An 18,937-nucleotide genomic window follows, 5' to 3' on the forward strand; every position below is an offset into this window, starting at 1 on the left:
CCTAGCCTCTATTACACATCTTCCCCTTCTTCCTCTCTAGGATCTAGATCTGAGCTGCCCAATATGGCAGCTACTTGTCACATATGACTGTTTACATTAAAATTAGTTAAATTAACATTCTAGTTCCCCAAACTAGCTACATGTGGATAGTGGCTACTGTATTGGACAGCATAGATATACAGAGCATTTCCATCATCACAGAATGTTCTATTGAACAGTGTTACTCTAAACACTGTAGTCTGGTTCCTGAAACATGCCTTACTCCCTCCCCACACAAAGCCAAATCCTTACAGTAATCATGTTATTTATAGATAAGGCTCAGAGTGGTTAGTTTACTTGCCCAAGGCCACATAGGAGGTGGGTGAAGTGATACCCAGATCTGCTTAAGACTGTGAGCCACTACATTTTTACTTGGGCTCTTGGAAGTCATTAAAAAGTGTTCAGTCAGAGAATAAAATAACCTGATTTATGTATCTGAATGGGACAACATAGAGTCTAAAAATAGATCCAAATACATATGGAAATCTAGTATATAATAAAGGTGATATTTTAGATCAGTAGGGAAAATATGTTATTCAATGATTAGTGTTGAGAGAATTGGGTAGCCATTTAGAAAAAAAAAAAATAAAGCTAAATCTATATATTCTCCTTCCACCAAATTAAATTCCAGATTGATTTCTTATTGATTTAAAAATATAACGATGAAACCATGGAAACACTAGAAGATGTCATGGAGGATTTTGTTTCTAAACTTGTAGTGGGAAAGCCCTTTTATGAAGCATTGACAGAAACCCCAAAATCTATGAAAAGAAATACTGATAAACTTGGACCACATAAAAAAATTATTGACAGTTCCACAGAACAAACCTCATCACAATATCAAAAGCCAAAGAGCAAATTTGAAAAATTCAGTTAGGACAAAGTTGGTCTATTTTTATGGTTAAGAGCATGAGTTCTAGAGTCAGACAGCCTGGGGTGGAATCTTGGCTCTACCTCTCACTAGCTTAGCAACCCTGGGCAAGTCACTTCATTTTTCTGTACCTTGATTTCCTCAACTGTACAATGGAAGAAATAATGATTCACAGCTCAGTGAGATGTTATGAGGATTAAAACAGTTCTTGAATATGGCATATTTAGAACTGTGTGACCGGTACAATATGATCTCTTGATAAGTCTGATTAGTATTATCAGACTATTACTACGACCAGAATAGGGTTTTGGTTCTGTCCAAAGGACAACAGGGGCTGTGCAGTATTTGAGCAAGAGAATGACATAAGTGCTTTTTAACCGCATCACTCTGGCTGAAGGTAGGGAATGGGTTGGAGGGAAACAAGGGGAGAAATTGGAAGACCATTAGAAGGCTTTTGCAGGAGTCCAGGGAAGGGATTTGGACTAGAGCATAGGATTGGTGGATGCAAAGAGAAGGAGATGGAGTAGAGAGAAACCAATGAAGAGAGCCATCTCTTTGTTCTCCTTCCCCTGCAGACTTTGATCGTGGGCTACAGGGAATTATTTCCTTCTCTATGTTAATTGCAGTCCTTCTGAGAAGCAGTCATCAAACAGGATTAGATATGCAAAAGATTGGGGAAAATGCCTATGAAGGGGAACAAAGGGAGCTGATGTGGGGGGAGGGGCAGGGAGAACTCATCAGGCCAGGATGTAGGTCTGACCCTTTGGAAATAAAGAAGGTCCTTGATTGCAGTTCTAAGAAAGTTGGCCAAAGTTGCCTACCAGAGAAGTCCTGCATCTCCCAGAAATGAGCTTGCCTTAGTATCCCTGAAACAGTGCATCGGTTAGGAGCAGTGTGTAAGATACTGCTCAGCATCAGTACAACTATGTGGATGGATTTCAAAGCACAGCAGCTGGTTACACCCCCTGCTTTGTAGATTGGAGATTTTCACGGCTGCCACAGACCCATGTTTCACCCACAGGCTGGCCATTCCTATTTATGAAGTAAAGATTATGGATTACACTTGTCATGATGGTATTCTCCTTTTGTCCAAGGGGAAAATTTTGCTATTTATATTTATTAAGTGTCTATATTACGGAAGCTACTCCTCTCTAATGTTTTTCTCCTTTTGTCCAAGGGAAAAATTGTGAACCGTGAGGAGCTTATTAATGACAGTACCAACAAACAGGTCCTCAATCAAGTCATAAAGCAGCACCTTACAGATTTTGTTATTGAATACAACACCGAGGTCAGTGAGCCAAAAGGTCCCTGGGAGAAGGGCAGCTGGGGCAGCTTGTGCCTGGATGACCTATTTCCCTGGTAATTTCAGAGTAAGGATCTGATTTATGAATTGCACATCCTGAATCACATGCTGCTCTTCGCCTCTAAAAGATCCGAGTCATTTGGTATGATAATGCAGCATTACAAGTTGGCATCGAAGGAATTTACAAACAAGGTTTGTGGAAAGTGGTATTGCCCTTGTTGAATGGGGATCCAGAACCTGTAGACCCTAATGCTATTTGCCTGCCAGGCTGGTTATAAATTAAGCCAGGGAGAACTTGCATATTCATTTCCATACCAGCTTCCTTATTTGCATATTGATACTACATATTATTTACTACTTAATTTTAAACCAGCCTCCTCCCTTCTTCCTGTCCAGTGTCTCTTCCTTTCTTGCTATACCTATGCTTCTTCTTCCCTCATCTTTTTGAGAAGTCTACCATGGGAATGTGAGGTTTGGCTGCTTTTTGATGGACCATGCTCCAGCAAGGGTGAGTGGCTGCACTGTGGGTGGTTTTTGGCCTGCAGGTGACGAGGAGGAGAGACCACCCCTGTCTGAGGTCAGGGAATAGGAACAGCCTGAAGGTGTGAAGCAGAAAGGTTTAAACTTTACACAACTTTTCTTCCTCTTACAAGGGATTTTTTTCACTGAGTTTCTAAGCCTCTCAGTTTCAATCACCTCATGTAAAATGGAGAACTGTGTGTAAGAATTAGAAGCATCATATGTAGAGCAATGAGCAATGTACAGTGAACACTGCTATCATCATCATTAGAAACAAATCTGTTTTTCTTAAGACCTATACCTGTATTTATGTAGTTACCACCACCTGGACTATGGAGGCAATTAGTTTCTTTTTTTCTCTTTATTTTTTTATAAGAAGTATGGTAATGGCAGGCTTTTTTTCCTTTTCAAGAAAATTACTCTAAAATTCAAGTGAAACAATTAAAAAGCTTAAACCCCAAAATAAATACAAGTAAAGCCACTAGGGCATGAACATATTTAATGTTTGTGCTACATCCCACCATATTCTCCAGGAAGTTTGTTCCAATTACAGAAATGTCTCTGGTTAATATTTTTCCTGGTTTATTCAATTTTAAAATATAGATTTTTGATGTAATTCAGTTGATCACAATCTGATTGCTTCCCTCTATTTCTCTTATGTTATGATAGTCAGTACTTAGCCATATTTCTTCCAGATTATTTTTTAAAATTTAGCTCTTTAATCTGGGTGGAGTTTATTTTGGCATATATTGTTAGACAGGGTTCTTTTTTCTTTTTTAATGTTTATTTATTTTTGAGAAAGACAGACAGGTAGAGTGCATGAGCAGGGGAGGGGGAGAGAGAGAGAGAGAGGGAGAGAGAAAATCCCAAGCAGGCTCTATGCTGTCAGCTCAGAGACCCACCTGGGGTTCCATCTCACTGTGAGTTCATAACCTGAGCCGAAATCAAGAATTAGACGCTTAACCAGTTGACTGAGTCACCCAGGTGCCCCTGAGATAAGGTTCTAAATGCCCTTTATCCCAACTATCTAGGTTCCTGAATGCCATTTATTGATTGTGATCCATTTTAGAGCCAAAGACAATGGATGAATACTATTCAGACAGGTCATACCCCCATATCTTATCCTGTTCACATCTAGCCAATATTTGTTGAAAGTATACAAGGATGGTTCTAATACGTTGCTCTGTTTTCACAGTCTCCCCAGCACCCGGAAGAATGTCAGGCACATAACAGGGCCCTTAATATTTTGACAGATGAATGACCTGAGGGTATCAGTGTTTGCTGTGGCCTCTAAGTGGCCTCCCCATTTCCAATCTTACTGCTTCTCTGCAACAAGAGTAATTTTTCACAAATTATTGTAGCACTCTCTGGCTTATTATTCTTCAGTGGCCCTCTATCTTATTCAGCTAAAACTCAACCTCGTTATTAGAGCTCTGATCTCATCTCTGACATGTCTCTAACCTTGTCCCCCGTGACTCTGTCCTTCATGATGCTGAAGCCACACCGGCCTTTCCTTTCTATTCAAGAACACTTTATGTTCCCTGACCCCAGGCTTTTGCATTAACAATTTCCACTGCCTGGTTCAGTGTTGTCCTGACTTGTTAACTCATCACCCATGTCCCTGCTAAGATGTCACCTCCTCAGATACTCCTCCTGACCTTCCTACCTAACACTGAGCTCTGACCTGACTTCACCTATATGGTCATGCTCTATCACAGTGCCCTTTTTACTGTCTAATTGGCACTCATTGCTATATGAATTTATTAATTTATTCACTCCTTTGTTGTCTGTTTTTTCCACTAGAACATAAACTCAAAGAGGGCAGATCTTATGTCCCCAGTAGGTAGCAAAATGCCTAGTAGGCACTCCACTAATATTTGTTCAATGATGAGTAAATGAAGTCATGAATTCCCTTGACAGAAGAATAATTTAGAACAAAAAATGCTGACATATGAGCATTTTCTACCTCCCAGTTATTGAACTAAGCCATTGTCCTGTTTAATTCTCTCAACAACCCTGTAAGGTGGGTACTCTTATAATCTCTACAGATAAGGAAGGAAATAGAAGCACAGAGAGGGTCAGTTATGGTTTTGCCCAAGGACCTGGATGAAAGTCCAGGACCTCCTGACTTCCTGTGGTTGTGTGGATGGTACCCTGCACAAGGATGGTGAAACCAGGCAGACGGACAACATCAGCCTGTGCCCTGGGGCACGGGGCTACCCTGCCTGATGGAAAGGGGCCCTGTTCTATCTTTCAGAGGCACTCCATAGACCCTGCTATTTGCATTCTGTTAGTGATCTCCCATGGCTTCTGGAGTTTCTTTCCCTCAGTAAGGGATTCCTTAGCCAGTTTTAATCTTTAACCTTCTCATGGCCTCCAATCCTAGAGGGACACAGGTTTTATTTGATTTGGCAGATCCTTTTCATCATTGTGGATGCAGATGAACCCAGAAATGGACATATATTCAAATACTTCAGGATTACAGAGGTTAATATCCCATGTGTCCAAATCCTAAACTTAAGCTCTGATGCGAGGTACAAAATGCCTTCTGAGGAGATAACCTACGAAAATCTCAAGAAATTTGGCCGCAGCTTTCTGAATAGAAGTGCCAAGGTAGGTTTGTTGTTGGACAAACTTTACCCTGAACCTCAAAATTTCATAATTTTGCTGGCTTTGGTCATCTGAACAGGGAGGCAGAATAAAGGTCAATCTCATGGTTCAAAATGGGGAAATACCCTTATCTCTCCACCTCCAATCTTTTCAACTTTTGACTTGTCCTGACACTATGATTCCACCATTAATTCTTTATTCTGAAAGGCATTTCCTTTGCAGATACTCTCAACTGAAATGCAGGAGTTCCCAGGGCCAACATCCTATGAAAGGAGACACTTTTCCTCCTTTTGGACTCTCCTGTGAAAGATTTAAGGATAGATGGATTTTGGGGGAGAGGGGGGTGGGGATGTATTAAGCCATCAGGATTTAGCCCTAAAGGTTTTAGGGACCTCTTGTCTGGGAGGTTAAAAATGAGCCTGTTTTGCTATAAAAGGAAGGAGAAGGTGCAGAAGGATCATACATAACACAACATCTCCTGCTGTTTATGTAGCACTTGTGAAGTCCTTCAGCCACCCTGCTGCATTAGGTGACCATATTTTTTATTTACCAAATGGAAACACTTTTGAGAATAATAGGGGTTGGGGGCATGCAATCTTTAAAATATTCTGAAACAGAATAAATTGGAACTTTCCAGGCAAACCAGAATATTTGGTCCCTTTCCCTCTGAGGGTTCCCATTACCTTCTGTCCATTCCCACACAGACACTCCTTCTCAAGTGAAAGCTGTTTTTTTTTTTCTCTCCTATGCACATCATCATCACAGGCCAAGTAGTGAGGCTGGTGTCCTCCATGACATTTCCTCCTACCTTCAAAATGCCAGACCCCATGCATTTGGACTTTTAGATCATCTGCTCCTACCTTCCATTGCTGTCCTCTGATCATGTCCCTTTCACTCTCTGAGGACTTAAGCTCATTGCAGACTTGCTTTCCATCCCTTCTCTGCCATTACCTCCAGAAATGTCAGTATGCAAAACCCTGGTCTCTCTCTTCTCTAATTACTGTTTGCCATTCCAGCCACCTGCTCTTGTGGCCACACTTTAGAGATGGCAGCCCCTCTGAAAACCTGATTTCAAGCTTCCCATCCCTTTAGTTCCTTTTTCTAGTATCCATATTGTTGTAAATCCTTACCCTTCTCATGGCTTCCAGTCTCCTGATCCCATGTCACAATCTCTCTACTGCCTTCATGAACTTGGATTCCATAGTTCATCGCTCTGGTGATGATTCCCTTAATTCCTATATCCCTTTATTTCTTTATCTATCTTCAACTTCTTTATACCCTGTAGAATTTACAAGGCAAAATCACAACCCTGGTTGAACCCACTTCATGTCCCTACTGCTTCCAGGCCAATGCTAGAGAAAAAGAACACCACCCTGAGGCAGGCTGGTTTCACTGAATCACAAACCTCCCATGGGCTCTTTGAAATGTCTTGACATATCTATAGAAATTTCTCTTAGTGTGTTCATTCTCTTCATCTCTGAGTCTCTTTGTCCTCATATCCCCTTCCTTCTTCCAGTTTCAGCTGAGCACGAGACCATGTATCGTTAAGACAAGGGCCCCTCATTTTCTGTCAACATATCTACAAACCTACCTGCAGCACTACCCATTCTCTCTCTCTCTTCCCTCCAGTTGAACCTCAGGAGGTGTCTGTCTCCTTGTCAAGGGCCAATACATCCACCAAACTCTTGCAATAGAGATGAGCATGCTTCACATGAAGTATGAGATGTCACATGCCTGGTCTGGCCCATTTCTAATTTCCATCTTTTTCACCATTTCCCACCTCTCATGTCCAGCCCCCACCCTCTTTATGCTTCCTCAGAAAGAATCTTCAAGTCCCTTCCAGAGGCTGGGGTCGGGACGAGGGAAGTATTGTAGGAGCTGGCAAACTGGGTAAAGGCCAGACAGCTATGCATATTAAGGACTTGGTGTCCTGAGAGCAATAGAAAGGAAAATTTGCATGGTGAAAATAAAACCCCACTGGTAGAATAAAAGTGTGAAGAAGATTAGGAGATGCAGAAAGAACTCTGTGGGGCTATTGCAGTGATCTAGGTGAGAGATGAAGGCTACCTTGGTTGGGGAGCAGCAGTGCAGATGGAGAGAAGGGTGTGGATTCAAGAAACTGCAGGAAGCAATGGTTGTAGAGAAAAATACATGTTGTGAGATTTATACCACTTCCTTCAAAAAGAAGCAGAGCTAAGTTCATTCTTTCATGCATTCTCTCACAGAATATTTACTGAGGTCCTATGATGTATCAGGCTGTGCATACTCAGTGATGAAGACAGAAAAATCCCTTGTGACATTCTGTCTAGTGTAGTAGAGACACATGAATCAAATAACCAGAAAAGAAAATAATGAGAAAAATAAGATATAAATGATAAACCTGAATAAGTGATACAAGGAAAAATATCAAATGTTATGAAAACTTACGGTAGCAGGATCTGACCTAGTTTGGGGAGAGTGAGGGAAGCCCTCCCTAGAGATCATTCTGAAGGGTAAATCTGAGTTAACTGGATAAAGAAAGAAGAGCAAGAATGGGGAGTGGGGAAGGCCCTCCAGACACAGGAATGGCATCAACAAAGGCCTGAGGTGGAAGAAAGCTAGCTAGCCCTTTGGTTAAACAGAAGACCAGTATGGTTGAAGAAAGCAAAGAAAGAATGGTAATGAGCTTGGTGAGGCTAATGGGAGCCAAAGGGTGATAAAGGTTTAACAGGTCATGTAAATTATCTTGGTTTTGATTCAGGAAGTAATTGGGAACAGATAAACTTTAGGGGGGAGGTCAGGACAAACTCGTTAAGATGTTAAAGACATGAACCCAACTCTCATCTGAGAACCTCACAAATTACATATTTGGAAGGCTAGAATTCATTCCAGCTTGAAGCCCTACCTCTTCCTTAGCCCTCTGATCTCAACTGGCCCTGAACAATCCAGGCTGAACATGAGCATTTCAAACTCTTTCCCAAGGCTCTTGTTAAGAACAAGAGAAAACTTCCCATTGTTTCCCACTGGGGCAGGGAGCCCCAACTGCCAACCCCTTTCTGGCGACTGTCAGATCTCTCAAATTTGCTTCCTAGAAACATCAATCCAGTGAAGAGATTCCAAAATATTGGGACCAGGGGCCAGTTAAGCAACTCGTTGGGAAGAACTTCAATGTGGTGGTCTTTGACAAGGAAAGGGATGTATTTGTGATGTTCTGTAAGTATCTCTGCAGAGGCCATAGAAAGCAGTGGCCCAGACATTACTTTTCAAGAGTTGCTCCTGAATTCTTGGGCCCCCAAAACTCAAAAATCTAGCAAAACACTATGTGAAGGATGATTTTCTAACATCCAAAGAGTTTGGATTAAGATGCTATCACCCACAGTGCAACTCTTCCTGAAAATCTAATTCTTGGAACATGTGGAATACTGTCCATATAATTCAGGCCTATGGCTTTTACAACAATAATAATGCTGATGGATAACACTGATTCAATGCTATGGTATACCAGGCCTTCTGCTGAGCCATTCTATACTTTATCTCATTTAATCCTCACGACACACTTTTGAAAGTAGCTACTACTATTGCTCTCACTTTGCATATGACTAAACAGAGTCTCAGGTGGGTGAAGAAACTTTTCCAAAGTCAGGCAGTGACTAAGTACTGAGAATAGGGATTGGAGCCTAGGCAGCCTGACCTCAGTGCCTTGGCTGGTAACTGCTGTACAGAAGAGCAGTTCTGACTTTAAGTAACTTATCAAATGGCCTGTATTTAACCTACCTGAGTTGGTGTGGCCAAACTGGAGACTCAAATCCTGTAGGAAGAGAGCTTAGCAGTGTGTGGCATATTGCAAGCACTTGATAAATAACAGCTATTATTGCTGCTATTATTGTTGTTGTAATTATTTCCAGTGCTTGCCTAAGGACTATTGCCCTTTCTCTACTCTTTCTGATTTGCATGTGAGAGTCCAAACTGGGGACTTCACTCCTACTCTGAGATACAGAGAAGGGTGATAATGAAGTTATTTCAGACATCTCTCTTATTTACTATTTACTGAGAACTTACAATGAGCCCGACATGAGTTGGCTGTTCACACACCTGCTCTTTTTTCCTCCTCAAAACAAGCCTCTTAGGAAGGTCCAGTGGATTTCTCCATGATACAGATCAGGGAACTTAGTCTCAGGAAGATTAACTACCTTACCCCAGGTCACACAGTAAATTCATTGCAAGGCAAAAAATTCAAATCAAGCTCTGATGCCATTACTTCCTGAGGGCTGGAATGCAATGTGCAGACCTTTAAAAATCTCACTGAAATGGACTCTCATCCACAGGGTGAGGTGTTTAAGGTCTGTGTGGTTGAATAACCATGATCTGTTCCCTTTACGTGAGAGGGTGGGCGGCTTTTCTATACTTACCTTACACTGGAGTTATGAGAATGCTCATTTGGCTCTGGTAAAAGGCAAGAGCAGCCTCATTTTCTTGGAGGCAGGCCTCTCAGATTGGCCCCCTAGGACTGTGACCATTATGCCCCCTCCTGTTCCAACCCAGGGCCCATTGGGCTCCAGGGGAGCTGCAGGGAGAGCAGATGGTCATGGAGGCACTTGGTTTGTAAATGGAGGGATGATCATCCAAATGTAGAGTGTCAGGGCCCTGAAAGCCACCCCTCCCACAGAGCCAGAAACTTTAATGCGACCACAAAGAGCAGGGAAGGTTCAGTTTCTTTCCATGCTGGAGCTGGTCCATGATTCTCTCCAGAGGGCTAGGTGCCTGGGCCAGACTCAAAGCTTAAAGGAACTGTCCCTAAGGAAGTCCTCTTTCCAGGGGTCATTGTACTTGTTACAACTTCCTGTTCAACCTCTTAGGTACATTCTCTACCACGGGACTAAAAGGCAGTGTACTATAATAGTCACAAGTCAAAGAAGCCTGACTTCAAATCCCACTTTCTGCTTAATTACCTGGGTGACCTTGAACTGTGAGCTTAACTTCTGTTGGAAAACTCTTGTGCTCTCACTCTCTCTCTCTCTCTCATATTCACACACACACACACACACACACACACACACACACACACACATGATTTCTGGTAGAACATGAGGAATCATCTAGCATAAATATTTTTCTTGTTTTTTTTTTTTTTTCTCTTCAACTGGAGTGGAAAGCTATATCAAAGGAGAAACAAAGAATAGAAGAAAATGTCCCAGCATGCTTAAAGTGTTAGTGTCTGGGTGGAAGGGGACTATATCAGTTTTTTTCTAATGTATTTAATAATGACCAGGTGCTGTGATTGAAATGTAAAATAATGTAATACAGTGTTAAAAGAAAGAGTGAAATCTGCAAAGCAACAGAACCATTAGTAAAATATGGTGATGGTGTTTATGGGGGTAGTATTGACTTTCAGTTTTATTAGTGTGAACTTGAGCAATGGCCCTTCTCTTTCAGATGCACCCTGGTCAGAAAAGTGTAAGGAACTCTTCCCAGTGTTGCAGGAGTTGGGCAGAAAGTATCAAAACCACTCAACAGTCACCATTGCCAAGATTGACATTACGGCAAATGACATTCAGCTGATGTACTTGGACCGGTACCCCTTCTTCAGGCTTTTCCCCACCGACTCTCAACAAGTGAGGAGCACTTGGGAACCACATACCTGGAAATGCCATTATGTCATTATCAGAGAACCAGTTTCTCCCTATCTCCAGCTCTGCCTTCTACCCAAACAGCTTCATCCTCAGATCAAGCCCCTATTATCCTCTCATGTTCAGGTTGAAGAGTGTTTTCCATTAGCTTCCCCACAAGTCCCAAGACTTGCTGTAATTGGGTCCAGCTTGGGTTAGCTGCTCTTCCCTTACCCAGTCAGTGTAGTCAGGCTGATGTGAGTGTCTTGATTAGTCAGGCCCAGTTTCCTCTGGTACTGGGGCTGAGCTCTACCCAGACTATATGGAATAAGGTGGGGGGAATTTCCACGTGAATATTGAGGGTGGGGTGCTATGAGAAGAAGGAAAATCACATGATAGAAAAGCAGTTAATGTCTTTTACACTTCAGTATTATAATCAGCAAGCATCATCAATGTCATGGAACATACTCTCCATGCTGCTCTGCTTTGGCACCTGGAGAAGGGTGTCCATCAAAACAAAGCAAGCCAAGATTCCTGCTCCCAAGAAGAGTATGACTGAGTGTGGGAGAGAAGTCATGATGTAGGCCCACCTCTACATGCAATTGGAATTGAAGGGGACAGATTCTGGAAGGCAGATATTTCATGGAGACATGAGATTTTGAAGAATGCTGAGTATTTAAATCAGATTAGAAGAGGGATGTGAACTACACGTAGGAAGTATAATATGCACGAGGATGTGGGCAGAAGGGTGGCCATAGCACTCTGAAGGAGATGCCATCCTTCTGGTACAGAAGATGCATGTGGAGGAGTGATACAAAATGAGGCTGAGTTGAGAGGGTGGAGCTACCTTAAGTCTTTAGTTATATGAAAGGGAGTTTAGACAACCAGTGGGTAGTAAACAGCTTCATAATCTTCTTAAAGACTAAAAGAGGAAAGGGAACTAGTGTTGACTGAGCAATGATCATGGGTCAGATGCTTTGTAAAATAAGAACTATTCTTATTCTTCTTGTTATGATAATAATGTCAACTATATGTAGTACTCACTATGAGTCAGGTACTGTTTTAAGTGCTTTTCATATAGTAATTCATATAGAAATTCTTATAACAACATATGTGGTAGGTACTATTGTTATCTTCACATTACAGATAGAAAAACTTAGTCATAGAGAGATTAAACAGGGTTTGAACCCTGACAGTATGCTCCGAGGTCCGTGCTCTGAAGCACTACATTATAGCCCTATGGTGGAAGAGTTTTTATTATTCTTATGTTAGAGCCATAGTAATGGAGGCTCAGAGAGGTTAAAGAACCTACTCCCTGTACTCAGGTTGTTAGGAATTTGACCCTGGACTTATCTTACATAGCAATCCCTGAATATTTTGCAAGAAGAGGATATTGTCTTGACCTTGTTCCATTTTCTTCCTAGGCTGTATTGTATAAGGGAGAACATACCCTGAAGGGCTTTTCTGACTTCCTGGAAACTCAAATCAAGACCAGGATTGAGGATGAAGATGGGGTAAGGTGAAACAGCAGTACCTGGATTATTCTGTCTCACATAGAACACCAAGAACTCAAAGGACTAGGAGAGGGTGTGCCAAGAGTCCCATAATCTTGTACTCTGGAGATCATTGACGACTCGGTGAACAACTACCCATTTTGGATGACTTTATTTCAAGGGCACTTATTTCAAGGAAGTAGAAATGGCAGACTTTAGAAATGAAGGGAAAGACAAAGGCTCTGAGGTCTCCCACGGTTGCTTCCCTGGCCTCTGTTCCTGAGTCAGTAACCAGATGTCTTGACAGGATCCAGCTCTCTGGCATTATTTTCCTAATGGATGAGATGACAATCCCATTCTCTCTGAATCCTGTTCCTGCCTCAGTGAGGCCATCTGCAGGAAGGTGCCATCTCTATTAGTTAGGACCCTTTTGTTTGCAAATATCAGAAACACGATTCTTTCGTTTAGGCAACAATGGGAACTTAATCCATATAAGTGCTAGGACATCAGGTAGATTCAGAAGCTCAGACTCATTTTCTGTCTCCCCATCTCTGTTTTACCTTTGTTGGCCTTATTCCCCAGCAGTCACTTCCCCATGGAGGGTCAAAGATTTCCCCACAGCTCTAAACTAATATCTTCCCAGCTTAAAAAGCAAGTGCCTAGGGCTGCCTGGGTGGCTCATTTGGTTGAGCATCCGACTTCGGTTCAGGTCATGATCTCATGGTTTGTGAGTTCGAGCCCCACATCAGGCTTTGTGCTGACAGCTCAGAGCCTGGAGCCTGCTTTGGATTCTGGGTCTCAGTCTCTCTCTGCCCCTTGCCCACTTGTTCTTGTTCTCTCTCTCTCTCTCTCTCTCTCTCTCTCCATCAATCAAAAATAAGTAATCATTAAAAAATTTTTTTAAAAAAAGAAAGAAAAGGGGTGCCTGGGTAGCTCAGTCGGTTAAGCACTTGACTTCAGCTCAGGTCATGATCTCACTGCTCGTGAGTTCAAGCCCCGTGTCGGGCTCTGTGCTGAAAGCTCAGAGCCTGGAGCCTGCTTCCAGTTCTGTATCTCTCTCTGCCCCTCTCCCACTCATGCTCTGTCTCTTTCTCTCAAAAATAAATAAACATTAAAAAAAATTAAAAAAAAAAAAGCAAGCAGGCACCTACTTCTTAGTAGTCCTAGGAAATGTCCTGGATAGGGATTCATGATAGGCCTGGGTCACATGCCCAGCCCTGGAGTTAGAGCTGGGGCAGCCACACGTGTGGCCTTAGAGTGGAGGAAGGAGGTTCCACAAGGGCTTTCTTTCCAGAGGGGCAAAACCACAGTTGGGCTCTGGCATCTATGAGGATGCTCCAAGTGCCTCTCTCTGGGCATTTCCAGAAAAAGAAGACTTGGTAATTATAATCACAATTACCACATATGTCTTGCCTCTTTATTTCTTTATCCTACTTCTTCCCTCCCTTCTTTTCCTGAATAGCTGTTGTCTACTGAGCAAAGTAAAGTGACAGAAGAGGAGGCATTAGCTGAAGAAAAGGAAGTACCTATTATCAAGAAAGAGTTACGTGACCAGAAGTTGCCTGGGATAGAGAATGTGACAAAGCTGGAAGAACCAGCTGGGCAAAAGGAACCAGCCAAGGAGGAGGAGGAGAAAGTGGCTAAGCCAAAGGGACCTCCAAAAGAAGAGAAGAAACCAAAAGTGAAGGAAGAACTGTAGCTTCTCCAAAGCTAAGAGCCATTTTCCAGGTCCTGGCATCATTTTCTAAGTGGATCTGCTCTAAAAAAAATGATATATCATTGCAGTGGGTGGAGGCTGGATAATTAAAAACTCCTGAAAGTCTTTGGCCCTGTTCTTTGCATTACCTCTTTTTTGTGGTTGGTGCTGCCTTAGAAAAGCTGTTTGACCTGGAATTCAGGGTTGCAAGCAAAGCCATAACTGAAACATTTAATGAGTGTTTACAACATGCCACACAGTCATGTAATTCTCACATTACTTTCATTATCCCCATTTTACAGATGAGAGATCTGAGGCAAAGAGAGGTTAAGCAACCAGTCAGGACCACATAGCCAGAAAGCCCTTGAGATATGATCCCAGGCACTCTCACTCCAGAGACTACATTTAACCACTCTACACACCACCTTCACTAGGTTGGAGTCCCCAGAGTTTGGCTAAAACTTACAAATGAAGTGGACTGATTTGCTTAGGCTGTATTTTAGCACAGTAAGAAAGAGATCCAGCCCCAAACATGTCCCCAGTCTACTATATTTCAGTAAGTGACCCACTATCTTAAGCAGCAAGGCGCTAGGATAATCCTCAAGCCCCTTTGTTTACTACCCTAAAAGTAACTCTACCAACGCATGTGACTCCACCCACTTGCACTGATTCCATCCACTTCTGTCCACTGACACGTGCCACTTATCTCCATGTGACTCCACCCACTTCCCTCCACCTCCACCCACCATTCTCAGCCAAGGAAGTCTCTCCAATGGTGCTTCTATTGCCATTCTGTAGTTCCTTGCCCACCCCCCACCCCTATTCCATAAAGCTGCTGAAATTCTTTTAAAAAGCCATATTCTTGAAAGCTTGCAACACTACCTTTTTTTAACTCTGTAATGGCATCTTTATCCCTTTTAGAATAAGATTGGTCTGCTCACCATGTCTTCCAGGCCTAGAAATTTCTGGCCCCACAGATCTCTTCTGTTCCCTTCTCTCTCCCTGTCATTTTCTAGGCTCCAGTCATACTTCCTGTCTATTCTTGAACAGTTCAAGTGCTTTCTCTCCTTACGGCTGTTCCTTCTGCCTAAATGCACACATGATGCACTCCCATAGATCTTCATGCAGATGTCTTTTTTATCCTTCAAACCTCAGTTCAAATGCCACCACCTCAAAGAGGGCTTCCTAGATACCAACATTTGAAAGCACCTTGTTTTGCTGTGCACTAATATACTGCTTGATTCCCCCACTGTTGGGTAAGTCCCTGGAGAGCAGATATGTCTATTCCCTTCCCCACTGTATTCCTAATGCCTAGAATGCTGCTTGGATACAGTAGGTGCTCAGGTAATAAATATCCATGGATCAAATGAAATTTGATTTCAGCCAGCACCCTATCTCTGAGATACATGATTTCACTGTCATCCCAAAAGGGGCAGGTGCCGACACAGTGTTGCCTGGAGACCCAAATTAGATTCTATATTAGTTTCCTATTATTGCTCTGAAAAATTACCACAAATTTAGTGGCTCGAAAAGTACCAACTTACTCTCTTACGGCTCTGGAAGCCAGAAATCAGAAGTTAATTTCACTGAGCCAAAGTCAAGGTGTCATGAGGGTTAGTCCCCTCTGGAAGAATCCCTTGACTTGCCTTTTCTAGCTTCTGGGGGCTGCCTGCATCCCTTAGCTCATGGGCCTGCCCAGATAACCTCATATCAAAGTCTTAAACTTAATGGTACTGCAAAGTCCCCTTTGCGATGTAAGGTAACATTCACAGATTCTGGGGACTAGGACACAAACATCTTGGGAAGTCATTATTCTGCTGACCACAGACTCATGCTGCTAATTTGTGTTAATCATTTTGGCCAAGTGGCAACAGAGCTCCTCTTGAAAAAGGGGGCATATTATTTTACCGACCAAAGTCTCTGCAAGCCATCTAGGCCTTTCTACTTGCCACCTATCATGTGAGGGAAAGGCTGTTTATACTTCTTCAGGCTCCTGAACCAGCTTCTCTACCTCCTTCTCCCACCCCCAAACCTGGCGTGTCCACATCCAGACTAAGCAGGGAACAGCCTGGGGCCCTGGAATTCACCTGAGCCAGACTGCCCCAACAGGAGCAGGTGTTAGTATTCAGGACATGGTGTGAAACTCACCTGCCTCAGCCTTAAGGCTATGTGGCTGCTGGTCAAAGGAGGGGTTCATGGAGGCTGCTAGGAATAAATCACATGCAACAGAGTTCCTAACTGGCCACCAGCCAGAGAATGGATGTGCTACCTGCAAGTCCCCCACGTGTATTTGGGGCCTCATGAAGTGGGGGCTCAGATTGGGATAAGCAGTTATAGGTAAGGCTGGTGGTGACCCTCTCTTGGAAAGGCTTTCCCCCTTGACTCATTTTCTACTCCCTCCCAATACACAGCACTCTCACAAAAATCCTTTGTATTCTGTTTAATCAAATTTTCAAATTTCTTCACACTTTAGCTTCATTACCTGAAAAAAGGACCCAAAACCACCTACCTTTCATTGCTAAGCATGGAATGTTTTTTATCCCCAAGGAGTGCAATGCATCACAGGAGTAAATCTGAATAAGATATGCACTTTAGTATGGATTTAACACAGGCTAGCTGGGTAATCTCAGGGAAGCAACTTAATCTTTCTGACCTACAGTCTTATTGGTAATATGTGTTGTAACAATTATTGTATGACACAATAAACATAAAAGCATTCAGTACAGTGTCTGGCCCAAGAGAGGCACTCAGTAAGTGACAGCTGTCAAGATTATTAAGATCAAGTCTCCTACCCATGCTTAAAAGTTGAGAGAAGAGCATTCCAAGAAAATGGGAACTTCTGATAAATTGAGTAAGGTTTGTTCAAAAACAAATATTTTTGACTACTCTTCCGGAAGCAAGATAAAAAAAAAAAAGTGATTGAATTTGGCAACATGGATGTGTTTGGTGATCTTGATGAGCAAAGTCAATGGAGCTGGCAGATCAGGAAGCATATCAGTGTGAATTTGAGTGGAAAGTGTGCAGATAAATCTTTTGTGAAGTTTGCCTATGAAAGGTTGGAAAATAGGATGGTGGCTGGAGGGAGTGTGGGGTCAAAGGAAGGTTTCTATAGAAGGGACTAGCAGATGAGAATACTCTCAAGTGACTCCAAGAAGAGGAAGTTACAGGAGGAAGGAGTAAGCGAAGGTGAGGAAAAATGCTTATCAGTGCAGGAAGAAGGATGCTGCCTCCATCATGACAGGAGAGGAGATGTGGAAGATGAGTCCAGAGACAGGAAGACGGAGAAGATAAGGGAGGCATTGCTTACTGGCTCCCATGAGTACACTGTGATGTCATTAAATGTGTGGGGCTGAGAAAGGGTGGGAATTTTGAAGAAAGAGTGGAAAAACATCCAACTAGAGAAACACCACAGGACGATCCAGCTGCACTGAGTGCAGGTGATGCTTATTGTTTTAAAATGTAGGTTTTATTATTATTCAGGTATTGCAAGGCCAATAGATGAGAAAACAGATGCCATTGAAAACACAGTTTATTATATTCACAGATCCCAACAGGAGGGGGCACCCAAGGTCAATCAGGAGGTCAAGGGAGAGGAGGGGAAGATGAGCAAGAGCCTTTCTTGTGGTTTCCATGGGAAGGAAGAGGAGAGGCAGGGTAAGCAGGTTTAGGACTGGCTAGTTTGAATAAATTTCAGTGGGCCCTGGGAAGTGGGAATTGGGAATCCTGGGAATCATCCCTGGTTGTCTGGTGTCTGGCACTGGGGTGATTAGGGCAAGGGAATAGTGGCCCTGAAAGTGAGGGGTCCTGGCAAAGGAGGGTGTGGGGGTGGACTCTGGGTGATTGGTTTGTATATGAAAAGCAGATCTCAGGCCAGCCCATTGCTATCTGTAGGAATTAGTTAGCTTGGGAGGGGCAGTCCCTCCACGGTCAGCAAAGCCCCAAGATGTAAAAGCATCAGAGAAACTAGAAAAATATGGTTATTGGACTTATGAATAGTCTCCAACACAAAGGTCCTGCCCGTGGCCTTTGCCCAGACAACTCCAGGAGCCACCCAGAGCCTCCATTTTAATGTTTTGGATATCTTTTAGATCTTTTAGATAATCTTTTAGATAATCTTAAAGATACCTGGATGTGGGTTTAGACAGGGCCTCATTTGCACCAACCAGAAATGATATTCCCAATCCAAAATGGAGAAAAAGATTATTTTCTTCTTAAGCAATAGGAGGAAAAAAAAAAGGAAAGGACACAAACAAACTGCCAGTTTAGAAAAGAATAAATAACCAACAAATGAAGAGACAATGACTTCTCCTTTCATTGAAGAATTGCAAAAGTAAATAATGAGATTTCTCACTTATTTTTTTGACAAAGATAGAAGAAAGTGTACAATGTTCAGGGTTGGTACTATGGTGGGACCATAAAATAATTTTTAAAAATCTCTCTGGGGTGCTGTTTGGGAAGAAGTATCAAAATTCGTAAAACTGCACCACTTCTTTGACCCAGAAATTTCACTCCTACAAAATTATCCTGTGGAGATGAGTGCACAGTGCTGATGGTTACCCTGCCACTAAATGAGACAGGATGAAAAAGATCCTGAAAAAGTACATGCAGTGGGTCATTGTTCTATTTCCTACTCAGCCCAAGTTCACACATATTCAATTTTTCTCAGTGGGACTGACTCTTAAGACTGAACCGTCATCTACATGGGCCTGGGTCAGGAGTCATGGAGTCGAGCCCGGGCTCTCCCTTTGCCTACCCCTGTGACTGTCCATCAGCAAAGCAGCATTGGCAGTGACTTCCGCGGGTAGAATTGTTACTACATGT

The 18,937-nt window shown here is 42.6% G+C and overlaps 2 protein-coding genes across 4 annotated transcripts in view; one reads left to right on the forward strand and one right to left on the reverse strand.

Annotated features, from left to right (window-relative positions):
• Positions 1-14,242, forward strand: part of PDILT (protein disulfide isomerase like, testis expressed) — a 42,976-nt gene extending 28,734 nt beyond the window's left edge. For both annotated transcript variants that reach the window (XM_058709887.1, XM_058709886.1), the window contains exons 6-12: positions 2,088-2,198; positions 2,280-2,405; positions 5,148-5,345; positions 8,414-8,534; positions 10,755-10,933; positions 12,352-12,441; positions 13,883-14,242. In XM_058709887.1, the coding sequence (XP_058565870.1) occupies positions 2,088-2,198; positions 2,280-2,405; positions 5,148-5,345; positions 8,414-8,534; positions 10,755-10,933; positions 12,352-12,441; positions 13,883-14,119 (1,062 nt within the window). In that variant the 3' untranslated portion in view covers positions 14,120-14,242. The remainder of the gene's footprint in view (positions 1-2,087; positions 2,199-2,279; positions 2,406-5,147; positions 5,346-8,413; positions 8,535-10,754; positions 10,934-12,351; positions 12,442-13,882) is intronic.
• ACSM5 (acyl-CoA synthetase medium chain family member 5) overlaps positions 1-18,937 on the reverse strand; it is a 115,367-nt gene that overhangs the window by 56,463 nt on the left and 39,967 nt on the right. The gene's annotated exons all lie outside the window — the stretch shown is intronic.

Source organism: Neofelis nebulosa, chromosome 18 (genome assembly GCF_028018385.1).
Source record: "Neofelis nebulosa isolate mNeoNeb1 chromosome 18, mNeoNeb1.pri, whole genome shotgun sequence".
In the NCBI taxonomy this organism is placed as follows: domain Eukaryota; kingdom Metazoa; phylum Chordata; class Mammalia; order Carnivora; family Felidae; genus Neofelis; species Neofelis nebulosa.